The sequence below is a fragment of the Salvelinus alpinus genome, chromosome 2, assembly GCF_045679555.1.
Source record: "Salvelinus alpinus chromosome 2, SLU_Salpinus.1, whole genome shotgun sequence".
NCBI lineage: Eukaryota > Metazoa > Chordata > Actinopteri > Salmoniformes > Salmonidae > Salvelinus > Salvelinus alpinus.
The window spans coordinates 101,545,004-101,564,591 of record NC_092087.1 but is presented as its reverse complement, the minus strand read 5'-3'; the positions used below and the strand labels follow the sequence as shown (position 1 = coordinate 101,564,591).

The 19,588-nt window shown below is 39.1% G+C and overlaps 2 protein-coding genes across 6 annotated transcripts in view; one reads left to right on the top strand and one right to left on the bottom strand.

The window, feature by feature from the left end:
• LOC139546522 (zinc finger protein ZFP2-like) overlaps nt 1–19,588 on the bottom strand; it is a 415,728-nt gene that overhangs the window by 328,394 nt on the left and 67,746 nt on the right. The window lies entirely within an intron of this gene.
• LOC139547114 (zinc finger protein 664-like) lies at nt 1,658–10,665 on the top strand. The gene is made up of 2 exons (XM_071356156.1): nt 1,658–2,285; nt 7,207–10,665. The coding sequence occupies exons 1-2, from the start codon at nt 1,868–1,870 to the stop codon at nt 7,923–7,925; spliced, it is 1,137 nt and encodes a 378-aa protein (XP_071212257.1). The 5' UTR covers nt 1,658–1,867; the 3' UTR covers nt 7,926–10,665.

Below are 19,588 nucleotides of genomic sequence, written 5' to 3'. Positions count from 1 at the left end.
CTCCGTGGTCCTGGAATTCTCTCCTGAACATTTAAAAATTTGATGATCTAGTTTCGTTGGTGGAGCTTAAACACTTGATCGATGTATAGAAAAGTGTAATTGTTTTAAGGACAGCTGTTTTTAGTCAAGACTTTTGTGTTTTTAACGTAAAATGTTATTGTTGTACTGCATGTGTGTTAATAGCTTTGTTTAATGTTGTGTACGTAAGTTGTTTTGTCTGAAACGTTGTTCCCCCTGCTGCTATTGGACCAGGTCTCTTTTGGAAAAGAGATGTTATCTCAATGAGAAAAATCTGTATAAATAAAGGTAAAATAAAAAATACAAATATTGAATATATCTATATATTATATAATAATAATATAATATATATCGAAGGTCGAGTCATGCGTCCTCTGAAACATGACCAGCCAAACTGCGCTTCTTAACAGCCGCCCACTTAACCCGGAAGATGCACCAATATGTTGGAGGAAACACTGTTCACCTGACGGCCGAGGTCAGCTTCTTAACAGCTACCCGCTTAACCCGGAAGATGCACCAATATGTCGGAGGAAACACTGTTCACCTGACGACCGAGGTCAGCCTGCAGGCGCCACAAGGATTCGCTAGAGTAGTAAAGCCCCCCCCCCGGCCAAACCCTCCCCGGCCAAACCCTCCCCTAACCTGGGCAACGCTTGGCCTATAGTGTGTTGCCCTATGGGACTCCCGATCACAGCAGGTTATGGTACAGCCCGGGATCAAACCCGGGTCTGTAGTGATGCCTCTAGCCCTTCGATGCAGGACCTTCGACCGCTGCGCTACTCGGGTATAACTTTTTTTAACAAATTCTGATGGTTGTTAAAAGTGGGAGTTTGACATTATTACCGTTATATCAACACACTGGACACTCCCAACTATCAATCTCTTTGGCACCGTAGACATCAAGTCACTTGACAATAATGTTTCATACAACATTGCATTCCATGTTTGAAAGGTCATTTTCATTGAAGACAATCAAAGTTAACATTCCATAAAATTTAAATTCAAGGCTGAGTCTCAAATAGTCGCCTGTCCCTTTTAATAGCCGGGCAATGGCACACATTATAGCAAATACATTTTGGGTCTAAATTAAAGGAGCTACAATTATAGTTTAATTACATGTTTTAAATAAAATGTCCATAATATCTGCATTAATAGTGGAATGATCGTGTTTCACAATATTTCTAAACATAAAAATATATTCTCTATCTTCTATTGTGTTATTGACTGAATGTTTGTTCATGTGTAACTCTGTGTTGTTATTTTTGTCGAACTGCTTTGCTTTATCTTGGCCAGGTTGCAGTTGTAAATGAGAACTTGTTCTCAACTGGCCGACCTGGTTAAATAAAGGAGAAATAAATAACACATAATAATACATAAACATGTAGGAGCAGTATAAACCTAGTCTGTTCATTATATACATCTACATGATGTATTGTTACAATATTCTTATTTAATGGAGAAGAAAAAACGTTTCCCTAAACTTCTTTATAATATTATAATTCAATGAAGAAGAAAAAAGTTTTCCCTCCTCAACTGCGTTTCCTCCCTCCAGACAGCAGATGGCGATATGTGTCTTTCAGGCGATGTTTCTAGTGTGACGTATAATCTAGTCGACGGAACACTTCTTCAACAACTGCAGCCTCCTCGGTAGCTCGCTGGCCAACAAAGTTGGAACATTCAAGTTATTTAGACAATTTCGTGGTTTATTTGCCACTATGATTTAAACATACTTATGTGGAAACAACTAGCTACCGCATTTAATGTAATATTTACGTTGTAAGTCAACTAGCTGGCTGGTTAAGTTAGCATTAGTCTAGTCGCTAATGCTAACTAGCTATTATCCCCGACCATGAGTTCACTAAGCTACTCTCCTCCTGCTAAAGACGAGAAGGTCTGCTGGACGGAGAAAGAAGCTCTCGTGAAAGAGGAGGAGGAAGAGGAGGATATCACAGTAAAACAAGAAGTAGAGGTTGAGGCTGTTACAGTTAAAGAAGAAGAGAAAAACGTTTCAGTGAAAAAAGAGGAAGACGCGTTCAGAGTGAAAGAGGAGGAGGACGTTACAGTAAAAGAAGAGGAGGAAGAGAAAGTGGAGGATGCAGTTTTTGGAGTGAAAGAGGAGGGGGAGGAGATGACTGTCACATCCAAAACGGAGGAGGAAACTGGATTTCTGGGCCCGGTTTCCCAAACGCATCTTAAGGCATCCAGTGGTTCTAACGATGAACTTAGCCATAAGATGGTTTTGAGAAACCGGGCCGTGATTACCACTGGTAAGTACTGTCTCAAATACAGAGGCACAAACTCTGCAGTTGTTGAACTGATGTTTGGTGTTAAAGGGGAAATCTGCAATTGCTACATCCATATTTTGACTTTTAAATTATTTATTTATAGCCATTGATTCTTGAAGAATATAACACATGCCTCATGAGCTTAGTTCAACTGTTGTACCCCATCAGAACCCAGAATAAGCTTTTTTTACTCCAATGTTTAGAAACAATGTAAATCAACAATAACAAAGCTGTAATTCCACCACTGTTTTGGTAATAAGATGATGGGGATGGAGACATTTAACTACTCTCAAATTCATAGACAGACCTATGGATGCAAGGACTGACCATCCATGATATCAACATTATAGTTTAAACCATGTTGAGGCTATACAGTATAGCCTCAACATGGTTTAAACTATAATGTTGATATCATGGATGGTCAGTCCTTGCATCCATAGGTCTGTCTATGAATTTGAGAGTAGTTAAATGTCTCCATCCCCATCATCTTATTACCAAAACAGTGGTGGAATTACAGCTTTGTTATTGTTTGAACTGCAGATTGCTGGGTTGTGTGGGTTTTATAAACAGCAACAAAATGGCTGCCCAGAGACTTGGTTTGGTAAACAGCTGAGGGATGGGGAAAGGAGAAGTGTAACCACTCAAATTCATAGTGAAAGCTATTGTAGAAACCGTAACTCAACACCTAGCAACCTCGTCAAGAAGTTCAGACATCTTGGCGTAACAGTTATAAGGTGTTGGCTTGACAGTCGCTGGGCACAGGTTTGAGTCCAGCTCAGGGATACCCCCTGAATTCACTCCACTATGAATACAAGGACTGGCCATCCATGATGTCATAGTGATAGTTTAACCAGGTTTCTAGGCTATATAGTATATTCTAGAATTCATCCATGATGTCATAATGATAGTTTAACTAGGTTATATAGTATATTCTAGAATTCATCCATGATGTCATAATGATAGTTTAACCAGGTTTCTAGGTTAAATAGTATATTCTAGAATTCATCCATGATGTCATAATGATAGTTTAACTAGGTTATATAGTATATTCTAGAATTCATCCATGATGTCATAATGATAGTTTAACCAGGTTTCTAGGTTAAATAGTATATTCTAGAATTCATCCATGATGTCATAATGATAATTTAACCAGGTTTCTAGGATATATAGTATATTCTAGAATTCATCCATGATGTCATAATGATAGTTTAACCAGGTTTCTAGGCTATATAGTATATTCTATAATTTCCAGTGAAGATTTCCTGTGGGGGTCAAATTGTTAGAACTGTTATAAGTCATTGTATAATATTCAGCCAATTTATTTTCATGCCATTACATCAATATACTGTAACAGTTTAATTTAATTTGTAATAGTATCTCAAAATCATTGTCTGTGATTAATCTACATTCTATCTAAATCTAAATGAAAATTATACAAATCTAAAAGTAACTTTTATAGCCCACTATGTAAAAGATAGCCTACATAAAGCCAACACATAAAAACATTGCATTCTGCATTTAGAAAATATCCTGATAAAAATATCCTAGAAATCACTTTGGCTGCACATGGCCTGTCTACAACAAACTTGAAACATTGTATAAAATATTCTGGGCCCTCAGTGTTTCCCGGCCAGTGAGTTTGGGACAGACACAGCTGTCGGCTATTTGTGCAATGGATAAGAAGTAATCAGGTATTTTATGACATTTCCACTGGATCAGAGCATTACATTTTTTCCTTTCATGATGAGTGGTTATCGAAAGGGCGAGGGCTGGAAATATTTTTCAAATACTTTGAGGAACTATTGTCATTTGAAATTGATTTTGATTAGACTTTGTTTACATGCTGTTAGAGGTGAAGAGAAATGTGCTTTGAGAAGCTCCACAACTCATTAGTGGTGGTGCGTTAAGACAATCAGAAATACTATCAGACATCCCCAAATGGGCACATTTATAGGCCTTCATTTGCGCTCAGGCCATGTAGACTAGTCCTACTTCTATATGTGTTGTCAGGTAGACTAGTCCTACTTTTTGTTAATCAGGTGTGCGTCCTTACTCAACATTGACAGGAGTGTTTCAAATGAAAGACAATGAATAAATTGACAAAACTGACGCATTTAGTGTCTTCTTATGTTACGCTGGGAAAACAGTTTTCATGGACACAGAAATTCCAAATCATTTCAGAGTTTGCAAAGTCCAATGTTTCTAACCGAGAGTCACCTTAACTTTATTGACAACACCCAAATGGATACTGTCATTAACGCGGTTCTTCAATAATTACACATCATTCTTAATACTGTAGCTGTTTAGTTAGTCACATGTTCATCTATCATCAGCTGATCCAGGAAATCATTTTCTGAATGACAGTCACATGACAAACATCACAACATGCAACAACAACCAAAGTGCTTCTTCATTCATTACTCTGGTAAAGACAGTTATGCCGTGCTCCACGTTGGATCCAACATCCCTAACAAATTGATGTTTATAATGTTATTGTCTGCTTGATTTACTGTAGGGTCTCGTTAGTCTGTTTACACACAGAGATACTTGGCTCATAATGTGTAGAGAACTGTTCCTTGATGGATAGGCTATTGTACAACACACAGAGCTATTTTCCTATATTCAGGACATTTAGAATGCCAACACATTACAGAGTAGCCTAGTGGGATTATTCACAAAATTATCTCGTGACCAGGTTATGAAATGTCACGACAAAGACATTTTAGTTTCCATGTTTCACCTGAAATATTAAATTGTTTATAGTCCTAGGTCTATGTTATTGTTAGGTGAAGTTATGGGTCCTACAGTAGGTCTATGTTATTGTTAGGTGAAGTTATGGGTTCTACAGTAGGTCTATGTTGTTATTAGGTGAAGTTATGGGTCCTACAGTAGGTCTATGTTATTGTTTGGTGAAGTTATGGGCCAATTTGTCAAACACTTAGTGTACAAACCCTCATTGTCAGGCTGATGGCAAAGCCTAAGAACATTTTACTGGTTGAAGTGTTTCAGTTTAAAGCAATTGATTTGCCGCAATAACACACAGATATTAAGCAGGAGATTCAAATGAGCCTTACAATTATAATCCAAAGTAATGTGAAATGCACTTATAAGCAACCTGGAAATGGAGGCTATTTTTGCTGTCAGCCTATGAGAACTCCCCTGAGTTTTCCCCCACGGTGGTGAATTAGTGAATAGACACAGAACTTAATGTGAGTTTCCTTGAGTAGCACTCCTGATCTTGTGCTGTAATATTCAGAATACATTGTGAAAACTAAAATCTTTGCTCACCATTTTTGCTCCAGGCAGATATACTACATCCATAACTAGTGGTTTCCTCATTACCAGATATACTACATCCATAACTAGTGGTTTCCTCATTAGCAGATATACTACATCCATAACTGGCGGTTTCCTCATTAGCAGATATACTACATCTATAACTAGCGGTTTCCTCATTACCAGATATACTACATCCATAACTTGTGGTTTCCTCATTACCAGATATACTACATCCATAACTAGTGGTTTCTTCATTACCAGATATACTACATCCATAACTAGTGGTTTCCTTTTTACCAGATATACTATATCCATAACTAGTGGTTTCCTCATTACCAGATATACTACATCCATAACTAGTGGTTTCCTCATTACCAGATATACTACATCCATAACTAGTGGTTTCCTCATTACCAGATATACTACATCCATAACTAGTGGTTTCCTCATTAGCAGATATACTACATCCATAACTAGTGGTTTCCTCATTACCAGATATACTACATCCATAACTAGTGGTTTCCTCATTACCAGATATACTACATCCATAACTAGTGGTTTCCTCATTACCAGATATACTACATCCATAACTAGTGGTTTCCTCATTACCAGATATACTACATCCATAACTAGTGGTTTCCTCATTAGCAGATATACTACATCCATAACTAGTGGTTTCCTCATTACCAGATATACTACATCCATAACTAGTGGTTTCCTCATTACCAGATATACTACATCCATAACTAGTGGTTTCCTCATTACCAGATATACTACATCCATAACTAGTGGTGTCATCATTACCAGATATACTACATCCATAACTAGCGGTTTCCTCATTACCAGATATACTACATCCATAACTAGTGGTTTCCTCATTACCAGATATACTACATCCATAACTAGTGGTTTCCTCATTACCAGATATACTACATCCATAACTATCGGTTTCCTCATTAGCAGGGGGGAGTTTCTACAACCAAATTGTAAGTAAAGCATTTCACTGTAAAGTCTAAGTTGGTGTCTTGACGGATTTGTAAAAAAACACTATACAGTGGGGAGAAGAAGTATTTGATACACTTACGATTTTGCAGGTTTTCCTACTTACAAAGCATGTAGAGGTCTGTAATTTGTATCATAGGTACACTTCAACTGTGAGAGACGGAATCTAAAACAGAAATCCAGAAAATCACATTGTATGATTTTTAAGTAATTAATTTGCATTTTATTGCATTTTTTTTGCTCTAATCAGATATAGTACATCCATAACTATCGGTCTCCTCATTAGCAGGGAGGAGTTTCTACAACCAAATTGCATGTGCATCGCCCTCGTGCCGCAATTTTATTAAACACAGAAAGGGGCTTATATTGGAGACCAAAAGTCGTCTGGCACAGTGCTTAGAGTTTCAACAACATGAATAACTTATTTCTAGTCTACAATCATCGATGTTACTACTAAAATATGACTATTATTGCTCATTTTAAGACAATTGTCAAATAATTTTAACATTCATTACAGACGTCAATTGCTGTACAACATCATGGCTACGCTGTTGGCATCACCTTTTACAGTGGATTTCCGCTGTTGTGGGCCTTTAATCATCTGACTTTGTTGTTCACCCAGGAGAGAGACGGGACTATCGTGGATCCTCTGGGGAGCCTCAACAACCTCATGATGCTGACGAGGCAGAGAAGAGTCTCTCCACATCAGAACACCTCAAGAAACACCTGCAGAGATCCACAGGGAAGAGAACTCACTACTGCTCTGACTGTGGGAAGAGATTCACCTCCTCAGGCATTAAAATTCATCAGAGAATCCACACAGGAGAGAAACCTTATAGCTGTGATCAATGTGGGAAGAGTTTCGGTCAATCTGGAGCGCTGACAGTGCACAAGAGAATACACACAGGAGAGAAACCTTACAAATGTGATCAATGTGGGAAGAGTTTTGGTCGATCTGGAGAGCTGACAGTGCACAAGAGAATACACACAGGAGAGAAACCTTACAGCTGTGATCAATGTGGGAAGAGTTTTACTACATCTGGCTCTCTGACTTTACACCAGAGAACACACACAGGAGAGAAACCGTATAGCTGTGATCAATGTGGGAAGAGTTTTGGTCAATCTGGAGAGCTGACAGTGCACAAGAGAATACACACAGGAGAGAAACCTTACAGCTGTGATCAATGTGGGAAGAGTTTTACTACATCTGGCTCTCTGACTTTACACCAGAGAACACACACAGGAGAGAAATCGTATAGCTGTGATCAATGTGGGAAGAGTTTTACTAGATCTGGCTCTCTGACAGTGCACCAGAGAACACACACAGGAGAGAAATCGTAAAGCTGTGATCAATGTGGGAAGAGTTTTACTAGATCTGGCCATCTGACTTTACACCAGAGAACACACACTGGAGATAAACCTTATAGCTGTGATCAATGTGGGAAGAGTTTTACTAGATCTGACTCTGTGACTATACACCAAAGAATACACACAGGAGAGAAAACGTATAGCTTTGATCAATGTGGGAAGAGTTTTTGTCATTCTAGCTCTCTTACAGTGCACCAGAGAACACACACAGGAGAGAAATCGTATAGCTGTAATCAATGTGGGAAGAGTTTTAGTACATCTGGCATTCTGACTCGACACCAGAGAACACACACAGGAGAGAAACCGTATAGCTGTGGTCAATGTGGGAAGAGTTTTAGTACATCTAGCAATCTGACAGTGCACCAGAGATCACACACAGGAGAGAAATCTTATAGGTGTGACCAGAGCTAATCTGATAAAAGATCTCTGACTAAACATCAGAAAATAGATGAAGCAGTTGTTTCATGATGTCAATGAATTAATGTCACAATGTAGAATGTTTTAACATTGTAGTAGGAGTATTTTAATGATGTCACAATGTAGAACCCTAAATGTTTGTCCCCTGTTCTATTGATTTCAACATGATATGGATATTAGCCTCAGGGGGAAAATCCAGGCTCTGAATTGAAAGAGTACTATTTATGAGAGTACACATTATGTACACATTATTCCCAGATTCAGTGTGGTTTTTGAGCTGCTAGTTTTAACAGGACGTGCAACCTCATCTCCCTCCTGTCACACAAATGATTTTAGCATGATATCGATGAGTTATGACAAATTAGTGTTGCGTTCCTTTGTTTAGCGACCCCCTACATTTAAATGCATTGCAACATCACGTACAACCTGATTTCCCCCCTAATCGATATCAGTGATTTATTGCTACTTGTCAAAACAACACTATTTCTGGTGCTTGTGCAGTTTATAAGGAGCTTGTTTAAAAAAAATACAAGAAATATGATTATTGTGGCAGATGTTTGTGTAAATAGCACATGTTATGTTTATGTTTTCAATTTATCCCAAACTGTTTCTGCATATTGGTTATTGATTTGGACACGTTAAAACTGTGTTTTGACATTGAGGCTATCCCACCTAGCACAATGTAATTGAAAAGACGTTGAAAATAAGACTATGCAATCAAAAAAAAATGTATATATTTTTTATTATACCACGCCTTACCATTAAGTTAATTATTGACAATACATATTAACAAAGGGGTGTCCAATTGGTTTTGATCATTCATATTTACAATTCATGTAACTTTTAGTAATCATAATTATTTATGCAATCAACGGACAATTTTCGGGTATAATTATATTGACATTGTTGCCCTTCTTTTAGAATATCAGGGTTAATTCTCAGATGTGCCAACCCAAATGTACTAGAGCATGACATTGGGGACTGGGCCCCGATCCAACAACATGCCTATCGAGTGAACTCTGAAAAGAGAGAGAAGCTCCGCAGTGATTTGGAAAGTTACTATGGTTATTGCAGGAGTTTCCTCTTGAAATCAGACATGTCCATGGTAAGGACAACTTTGTTGCTGATTGTTTCAAGGGTGGGCAGTCATAGTTTTGCGTTTAGCCATTGCGTTGCCATGGATCACAATTTATTTTGACTGCACGGTTTTCCGTATTGGAGATGAGTTTTGTTTGGGCTCGTTCCAAGGGGACGAGAGTTCTAGAAGCTAGTGAGTTTTAGGATTCTATAGAATGAAAAAGGAGAAAAAAATAATACGATTGTATATTATTATTTAGAAATACGTGTTTTTTCTTGTTTTTAATTGTTGACAGCCAGTAGACACTATGTTTATATTGTAGAAGGTGAAGCATTGTAGTTGATTATAATGTGAAATGGAAGTTGTTTTCTGTTGGTGGTGAGCAAACTTGTCCAACAAAAATTATAGGATTTATTTGTTGTCTTAAGGGGAAAGGTGTTCCAGGCTTTTGTTTTTCCATTTATGTTTTGAGGTTGGACTTTAGCACGTATAGCTCGTTAACACGTATAGCTCGTTAGCACGTATAGCTCGTTAGCACGTATAAAAAAAACACCAGTTCTTTTGTTTGCCTCTTCTTGGGCAGATTTAATGGGTCTCATGGTGGGTGACTTTTGTGTCCCAGTTGTTGTTACTAGTCAACTTTCAGTGTACACTGAGAACAAAACTGCAACATTATGTTATAATGCTTTTATTGGATCAAATGGTTGTTTTATGCAACAGAATAGAGGTTTCTTAGAACTATTGTGTCTGTGTGTTCTACTGAGGACGGGCCTCTGGGAGAACACACTGACAGGACATTTACAATGTCTTTTGGGTGATAAAACCTAAAGAGACCGCATTCCAGAGCATGAGTTAATGTTTCTGTTCTATACGGTACCAGGGAGAGATGACCCCAGGGCCAGACCCTGGTCTCTACACAAAGAGTACTGTTTTTACAGCAGATACTGTCTGCTGAGAATTATAAGTATCTCTCATACAAATCTTAACCTTGTGACCCATTCTATACATCTGTTGTTCGTCATGTAGGTTGATAGGGGTGTATCTTGGCTATAAAAGACCTTTGTACTTTTGTCTCGTGGCTCTCAATGAATCATCTGGGGGTGATTCGTCAACCAGCCATCATTATCGTAGAGCACTCAATTGATTCACTTTATATGTGTGCATTGTATTGATCTGCTCCCTTATTATAAAGTGAATAAAGGTTTAGTTTAAGAATAATTCTGACTTGTGTGATAAGTTTCTCTCCTCATTTGATATTAAAGAAATTAACAACCACATTTGGTGATGGGGATGTGAATCTTCACTTGGTGACCGCTTCTGACGACCTGGGTAAATCGTGCACTTGGGATCTCAGGGAAACCACACTTCGGGAATGGAGCAGATGGACCCACCTTTGATCTGAGAGGCAGCGAGCCGAGTGGATACCACATCTCGAACGTAGTTTAAAAAAAAGAATGAGGTGAGCAAAACAAGTGGAGTTTTTATAAAAGCTTTGTAGGCTCTGAGTGTGTATTCCTGTGTGAGGGGGGCTCCTTGGAGGTGTAAACAGCCGAGTCAGCTATCTGTGTGAACTGGATGAAAACTAGAATCTGTGTTTACTAAGACCATGTATGATATAGTATAAGCTAGTAAGGTGCACCTGTAATTATTTTAAACCTGGACCCCATTTTAGAAGTATTGAAAAATGTAAATGTATTAGTTACATTAAAAAAGTTAGTTACAGTTAAATTAACCTAGGAACTAACCATGAGACAGAAATGAGAAAATATTCCTGTAGGTTAAAATATTGTTGAAAAACAACTAATTGATTAGCTATGTTTGGGAATAGCATTGTGTGACTGCGATATGAGAGTGTGATTGTGTAAGATTACACGTCACACTGACAGAATCACCTGAAAGACGCACATCGCCATCTGTTGACTGGAGTTGGTATCGCAGTTGAGAAAATACTTTCAGACAAAAAGCTAAAAAGCGACTGCATCTAAAAACCATCGACTCGCTTTGAAAACGGGCTATGTGGCATCAGAAACATTTATTATAGTGTAAAAATGTACTTCAAAGTGCAGCTAAATAGAATAACTTTGGTCATACCCACTCAGCCCGTGACGTCCAAGGACGTTGAATTATGGGCCATATCCGGTCTGTCTGTTGTGGCCGCTATTTCGCCCCAAAATAGTCATCCCAAATTGGGCTGTGTATAAACTATGTAAATGTCTCTCGGACAAGGTGAGTTTCATCAATATACACTCTAAAAAGTAAAGGTTCCTGGAGTATCCTTTAGGTGTTCTTCAAATTGAAACTGGGGGGGAACCCCTAAAAGTTATTTGAAGAACCTTTTGTGGGAACCCCTATAAGTTCTTTGAAGAACCCCTTATCGTGGTTCCTCAAAGAACCTTTTGGGGTTCATGTTTTAACTCCCTGTCCACCCTCCCTGCATTATAAAAACATATTTTAATAACAATATTGATTTAAATAATTCATTGTTTATTTAGTGGCACCACAAATGTAAATTAATATTTACAAAACAATTTACCAAGCAAAACACATTACAAAATTGCAACATTTCTGCAGACATGTCAGACCATAATAAATAATACATTTACTTTGTATAGTGCTTTTCATGACATTTAAAAATGTATAAATAATGATGTACAATAAAAACAACATACATTAAAAATGAATCATAGGTAAACTAACAATATTGTAGACTTGATGCTAAATACAGATTTTTCAGCTTTAGTGTGTATATCGTATCCACTTAGTTATGTTAGGAAGTTTTCCATCTTTATGACCGGCCCTGGTAACTTCACCCCAACTTCTCTTCTCTCCAGAACACAGTAACTTAACAACATAAGTGTTTTTCTGACATTTTGGGGAAATTTAAGGGAAAATAAAAAATGCAGCCCTAGCAGAGCCCCAAGTCACATGGGGACGTCCTCGAGGGCGTGGATGTTCTCCCCATCAAAGGCCAGCGGGATTTCACTCTCACGGAGAAATGGATTTCCGCCGATGTGCAGTAAAGGAGTGAAGAGCGGTGAAATCTGTGTCAACAAAAGTAAGAAAAGATTAATACACATACAATTAACAAAGAACATAACAAATGTTCAGCTGTAGTTTTATATCAGCATGCACACCTATGTTTATGAAGAAACAGATGATTGGTGCATAGGCATACCTTGTCAAGGACATAAAGGCCACTCGGGTCCTCATTGAAGAGGTAGGGAAAGAGCAGAATCACTGCTGTGGTCTCCAGTCCTAGTAAAGTAAAGCAATGATCTTACTACACTTGCTAATTTTATTACAAAATACATTAGAGAAAGGGAAGGAATAAGAGCAAATACCTCTTCTGTATTGTCCTTCAGGGACTGTCAAAATAGCAGGATGATGTCCTCACCCCTGCCTCGCCTCTCTACCTCTGATAGTCCTTGAATTATCTTTTTGTCTATATCCATTCCATGGACTTGATTCATTTCTGAGAAGATCTGAAAAGATCCTTGGCACACATTTGTATGCTAACTTATTTCAGTGTGTATTGACTGCTATGTAGGTTAAATGTACACTTCAAATGCAGCTGTCCTACAACATATCTGTACCTTCTTCTTGATCCCAATTGCATTGTGTCCATGTTCTGTCCTATAAGAATTTCAAAGGAAGAGAAAATGTGTCAGAATAGTCTTACAAGCACTAAAACATATATATATATATATATTACATAAATATTGAAAGATAAATGGCATCGACATACAATGTAATGTAAAATAGAATAACATATTGGAGAAAGCACTAGCCAATACAGTACTGTCATACAGTAACAGTACTGCCATACAGGCCTAATATCACATTTCAAGATATCTTTGTACACAAATTGTTCAATATTTTATCAGGCTGACTTGAAAGATTATACGCAACATTTTGCTGCGTGGCAATACTGTGTTTGGATTCTGAAGGGCATTTATACAAAAGAGGTAGTCTAGACACTGTATTAATACCATTATGAATTGAATCCCATCTACAGCTACCATCTAAGATATTAATTTCCCTCCACAAGGGGGCGTACATGTAACTTTTCCAAAATGGGACAGTATTGTCCATGTGACGTTTCCAAAATGGGATAGTATTGTACATGTAAAGTTTCCAAAATGGGATAGTATTGTCCATGTAATGTTTCCAAAATGGGATAGTATTGTCCATGTAACGTTATGCCCCCTTGTGAGTTAATAGTATTGCATGCTGTAGCAGGCTATATAAAGAGGAAGACCTCCATTGACGATTCAGTTCGTTGTAACATCTCGTCTGGACAGGTCACCGTCCTTAGTTAGTTAGTTAGTTAGTTAAACGTTAGCTAGTTCATTATCACAAACCTAGTTGTGCCTAGTTAGGACATAACGTTATCTAGCTAGATAACGGTACTGTACTGTAGCTCATACAACGCCGACGGTCAAACCCGGCTTTCTAATATTTACGGTAATTAACTATAGTAACGTTATGGAAGCTATTCACAGAACCAGAATTGTCTTCGTTATTCATTATTAGTATGTTATATTATTATATATAAATGTTTTCGAGACATATTCAGAGCCAAACATCAACCCAACTTAACCTTTTTAACTGTTGTCACATCCAAACTTGTCACCATCGTTTTCAGTTGTAATTGCGAAGTTCCCGGAAGAAGTCCAGCAACAACGGAGGTTCCTCGATGAACCCACCTTCTAACAAGTTCTTTGAAGAACCTTTTGGGGCTGTTTTTCATTGACCAAGAACCCTAAGGTTCTTAGGGGATCTGAGAACAACTCCAGTTAAACCCTTCGTTTTTAGAGTTGTAGTCGGCTCTATTTACTCTCAGATTCAACACATGATGATTAGCATCAACGATCAAGTCAGCTGCTGCTGCTCCAATACAGTATGGGGTGAGAACCGGGCAGTCAACTGCTGCTGCTCCAATACAGTATGAGGTGCTCCAATACAGTATGAGGTGAGACTGTGAACTGGTGTTGAACCGGGCAGTCAGCTGCTGCTGCTCCAATACAGTATGAGGTGAGACGGTGAACTGGTGTTGAACCGGCCAGTCAGCTGCTGCTGCTCCAATACAGTATGAGGTGAGACGGTGAACTGATGTTGAACCGGGCAGTCAGCTGCTGCTGCTCCAATACAGTATGAGATGAAACGGTGAACTGATGTTGAACCGGGCAGTCAGCTGCTGCTGCTCCAATACAGTATGAGGTGAGACGGTGAACTGATGTTGAAGCGGGCAGTCAGCTGCTGCTGCTCCAATACAGTATGAGGTGAGACGGTGAACTGATGTTGAACTGGGCAGTCAGCTGCTGCTGCTCCAATACAGTATGAGGTGAGACTGTGAACTGATGTTGAACTGGACAGTCAGCTGCTGCTGCTCCAATACTGTATGAGGTGAGACAGTGAACTGATGTTGAACCGGGCAGTCAGCTGCTGCTGCTCCAATACAGTATGAGGTGAGACGGTGAACTGATGTTGAACCGGGCAGTCAGCTGCTGCTGCTCCAATACAGTATGAGATGAAACGGTGAACTGATGTTGAACTGGGCAGTCAGCTGCTGCTGCTCCAATACAGTATGAGGTGAGACGGTGAACTGATGTTGAAGCGGGCAGTCAGCTGCTGCTGCTCCAATACAGTATGAGGTGAGACGGTGAACTGATGTTGAACTGGGCAGTCAGCTGCTGCTGCTCCAATACAGTATGAGGTGAGACTGTGAACTGATGTTGAACTGGACAGTCAGCTGCTGCTGCTCCAATACTGTATGAGGTGAGACAGTGAACTGATGTTGAACCGGGCAGTCAGCTGCTGCTGCTCCAATACAGTATGAGGTGAGACGGTGAACTGACGTTGAACTGGGCAGTCAGCTGCTGCTGCTCCAATACAGTATGAGGTGAGACTGTGAACTGATGTTGAACCGGGCAGTCAGCTGCTGCTGCTCCAATACAGTATGAACACACTATGAGTGGAAAAAAGGTTATTATTGCACACTGTGGTGGAAATTCTAACCAATAAAAAGAGACTTTGACATTTCTTCAAACAATCAACCTTTATTTGGTAAGAATTGCAATAATGTAGCTGGTCAGCCCTGCACTCTGAGGTGGAAGGCCGAGAGCTCGATGACACAAGGAGTTCAGAAGCCTTATATAGTCAAACTATCTTGTGCATATAGAAAACACAGAGACACAGACTAACTGTGAATTGGTCGTCTCGTTCTGTAGCAACAGCTAGTTATTCTAGTTTTCCAGTGAGGTGTCAAAACAACAGGAAATCACTCTAGACACAGTTCCTCTGAAGTAGATCAACGGTTCCCTGAATTGGGGCAAGCAAGCGCCTTTGGCCTGTCTGTCTAGAGGGTGTGTCTGGAACTAGTCTAGAGATAAATCAGATCCAGACTGAACTGTGTGATGTAGTAGGGAGTTGTAGTTTCTCTAGAGATAAATCAGATCCAGCCTGAACTGTGTGATGTAGTAGGGAGTTGTAGTTTCTCTAGAGATAAATCAGATCCAGCCTGAACTGTGTGATGTAGTAGAGAGTTGTAGTTTCTCTAGAGATAAATCAGATCCAGCCTGAACTGTGTGATGTAGTAGAGAGTTGTAGTTTCTCTAGAGATAAATCAGATCCAGACTGAACTGTGTGATGTAGTAGGGAGTTGTAGTTTCTCTAGAGATAAATCAGATCCAGCCTGAACTGTGTGATGTAGTAGGGAGTTGTAGTTTCTCTAGAGATAAATCAGATCCAGACTGAACTGTGTGATGTAGTAGGGAGTTGTAGTTTCTCTAGAGATAAATCAGATCCAGACTGAACTGTGTGATGTAGTAGGGAGTTGTAGTTTCCAACAGGCCAATATTCAACATAGTTTAGCGCATAAAATGTAATTAACTACAATGACCATAATCCATTGCCTTGTCTGTGTTTCTTTTACACCTGCTATGTAAGAGAGACAGAAGAATGCACAATGGTCATTGCAATCTGGTATCCTTGGGACATCCCAATCCTAACCCCTAACCTTAACCCCTGACCTTAACCATTTTAAATGTCAACTTTAATGGGCTAGGGACGTCCCAAAGATGTATCTCTACCTGAAAATACATGATCTAAGTGATTGATAGTTGGTATTCAGCAGTCATAAAGCCTTATTTACTTTAATGAACTACTAAAATAGTGATTTTGTCTGACAGCATAGACAGCAGCTCTACGCTTTATTGACTGACTGATCCATTCATCCTTCCATCCCTCCTCAGCCTTCCTCTCCTCTGAAGACCCAGTGAGGGTGGAGCTCAGTCAGAGAGCTGTTGAGGGAGTGGTTAGGAAGAACACTTCTACAGCCAGAGAGGTGAGAGGTCACACATGGTTTAGATGGTAAATATTTATGTCCCCTTAGCGGTTCATCACGTAAGCTAAAGGGAATATGTTCCATCATCTATGTTTATTTACATTAGTGCAAATTGTCCACTGATATTGGTGTAACTTCTCACCCCTTTTGGCTGTATGAAAGTTAATTTCCCCTCAGACACACACATTTGTTCTTTGCTATTATGAAGGTAATTTGTGTAGAATGTACTTTTCCCCACTCATTCACCCCACCTCTTTACGTTGCTTATTTATATTCAGTGGCCTGACTGCGTCCAGACTGTCAAAGGCCCATCCTGGTAGATCTGAACCTAATGGAGCTTGGAGTGATCGGATGACAGAAGTCACATTTAGGTGCCAGGTGTAACTGAAGCCATAGATGCTCCATATCCATTACTTTTAATGTTTTATATAATATGACTAAATGTGTTTATTTCTGTGTTGCAAGGGCAGTCAAGAAATGGAACAGCAAGGCCACAGAACATGACATAAGCAGAGCTGTGGGAGACCACCTCAAGCCCCTGGTAGAGCCGGGGGTGGTGTTTACCACTCCACCAGCAGAGCTGTGGGAGACCACCTCAAGCCCCTGGTAGAGCCGGGGGTGGTGTTTACCACTCTACCAGGCCTTCAGCAAGCTGGAAAAGTGGGATTGATACTGATTTTCATACTAAGATGGACCAAGAGTCTGTTGATATTTTCAAATCAAATGCAATATTTTCAAATCAAGCTTTATTTATACAGCACATGTCAGACATGGATGCAACACAATGGCTTCACAGGAAAAAACTAAGAAAATAAACAGAAATATTTAGTACATAACAAACATAAGAGGATAAAAAACAGAAGAATAACAACTGAAAGACTAATGAACATTGCAAGGAAATGCCATTGATTAAAATATAAACAATATGATGCTATATCCAACCCAACCCAACCCAAAATAAATGTCACAGAGTACTGTACAGAAACCCAGCCTAAAACCCCAAACAGCAAGCAATGCAGGTGTAGAAGCACAGTGGCTAGGAAAAACTCCCTAGAAAGACCAGAACCTAGGAAGAAACCTAGAGAGGAACCAGGCTATGAGGGGTGGCCAGTCCTCTTCTGGCTGTGCCGGGTGGAGATTATAACAGAACATGGCCAAGATGTTCAAACGTTCATAGATGACCAGCAGGGTCAAATATTAATAATCACAGTGGTTGTCGAGGGTGTAACAGGTCAGCACCTCAGGAGTAAATGTCAGTTGGCTTTTCATAGCCAATCATTCAGAGTATCTCCAACTTCCATTTCACATAATCATCTACAATGCTTCACCTTCTACAATATAAACATGGTGTCTACTGGCTGTAAACAATTAAAAACAAGAAAAAACACATATTTCTAAATAATAATATACAATCGTATTATTTTTTTCTCCTTTTTCTTTCCATAGAATCCTAAAACTCACTATCTTCTAGGACTCTCATCCCCTTGGAACGAGCCCAAACAAAACTCAAATCAAATTGTATTAGTCACATGCGCCGGATACAACACTGGAACTCTTACTTACGAGCCCCCAACAGTGCAGTTTAAAAAAAATACAGAAAAGAATAAGAGATAAAACTAATATCCAACACAGAAAAACGTGTCAAAATAAATTGTGATCATGGTAACTCACTGGCTAAATGCAAAACACAAATCTATTTGACTGCCCACCCTTGAGATAATCAGCAACCAAGTTGTCCTAACCACGGACATGTCTGATTTCAAGAGGAAACTCCTGCGATATCCGTAGTAACTTTCCACCTCACTGCGGAGCTTCTCTCTCTTCTCAGGGTTCACTAGATAGGTATGTTGTACCCAAAAATGTCAAGTTGGTTGCATGATTACTAAATGTTACATAATTGTAAATATGAATTATCAAAACCAAATGTTCACCCCTTTGTTAATATGTATTGGCAATAATTAACTTAATGGTGAGGCATGGAATAATAAAACATGTATCTTTTGTCAGGCTGGATGTTTGAATATATGAGGTGATTTGAGTCATGCTTCTTCAGTAGTGGAATAAAGACAATTAGCACTTGAATGTTGTCAAGAAATACTGGAGTGATGTAGGATTGTTAATAAAATTGATTATAGACCAATTTATTATACTGCATCCATGTGTTTAGGCTGCAAGTTTGTTGAAATTAAGTTGTTTTCAAGTAATTTTAAAAAACGACCCGAAAATACATCTTTTCAACTTTCACTTTCAACTACAACCGAACATATATTAGAAGTCGGGCATAGTCTTATTTTCAACGTCTTTTGAATGACATTTTGCTAAATGGGAATAGCGCAATGTCAAAACACAGGTTTAACATGTCCAAATCAATAACCAATATGCAGAAACAGTTTGGGATATATTGAAAACCTAAACATTTTGTTTCATTGTGATTCCAGTGGGTCACCAACGTGGTAAACAGCTAGCTACATTGTGATTCCAGTGGGTCACCAACGTGGTAAACAGCTAGCTACATTGTGATTCCAGTGGGTCACCAACGTGGTAAACAGCTAGCTACATTGTGATTCCAATGGGTCACCAACGTGGTAAACAGCTAGCTACATTGTGATTCCAGTGGGTCACCAACGTGGTAAACAGCTAGCTACATTGTGATTCCAGTGGGTCACCAACGTGGTAAACAGCTAGCTACATTGTGATTCCAGTGGGTCACCAACGTGGTAAACAGCTAGCTACATTGTGATTCCAGTGGGTCACCAACGTGGTAAACAGCTAGCTACATTGTGATTCCAGTGGGTC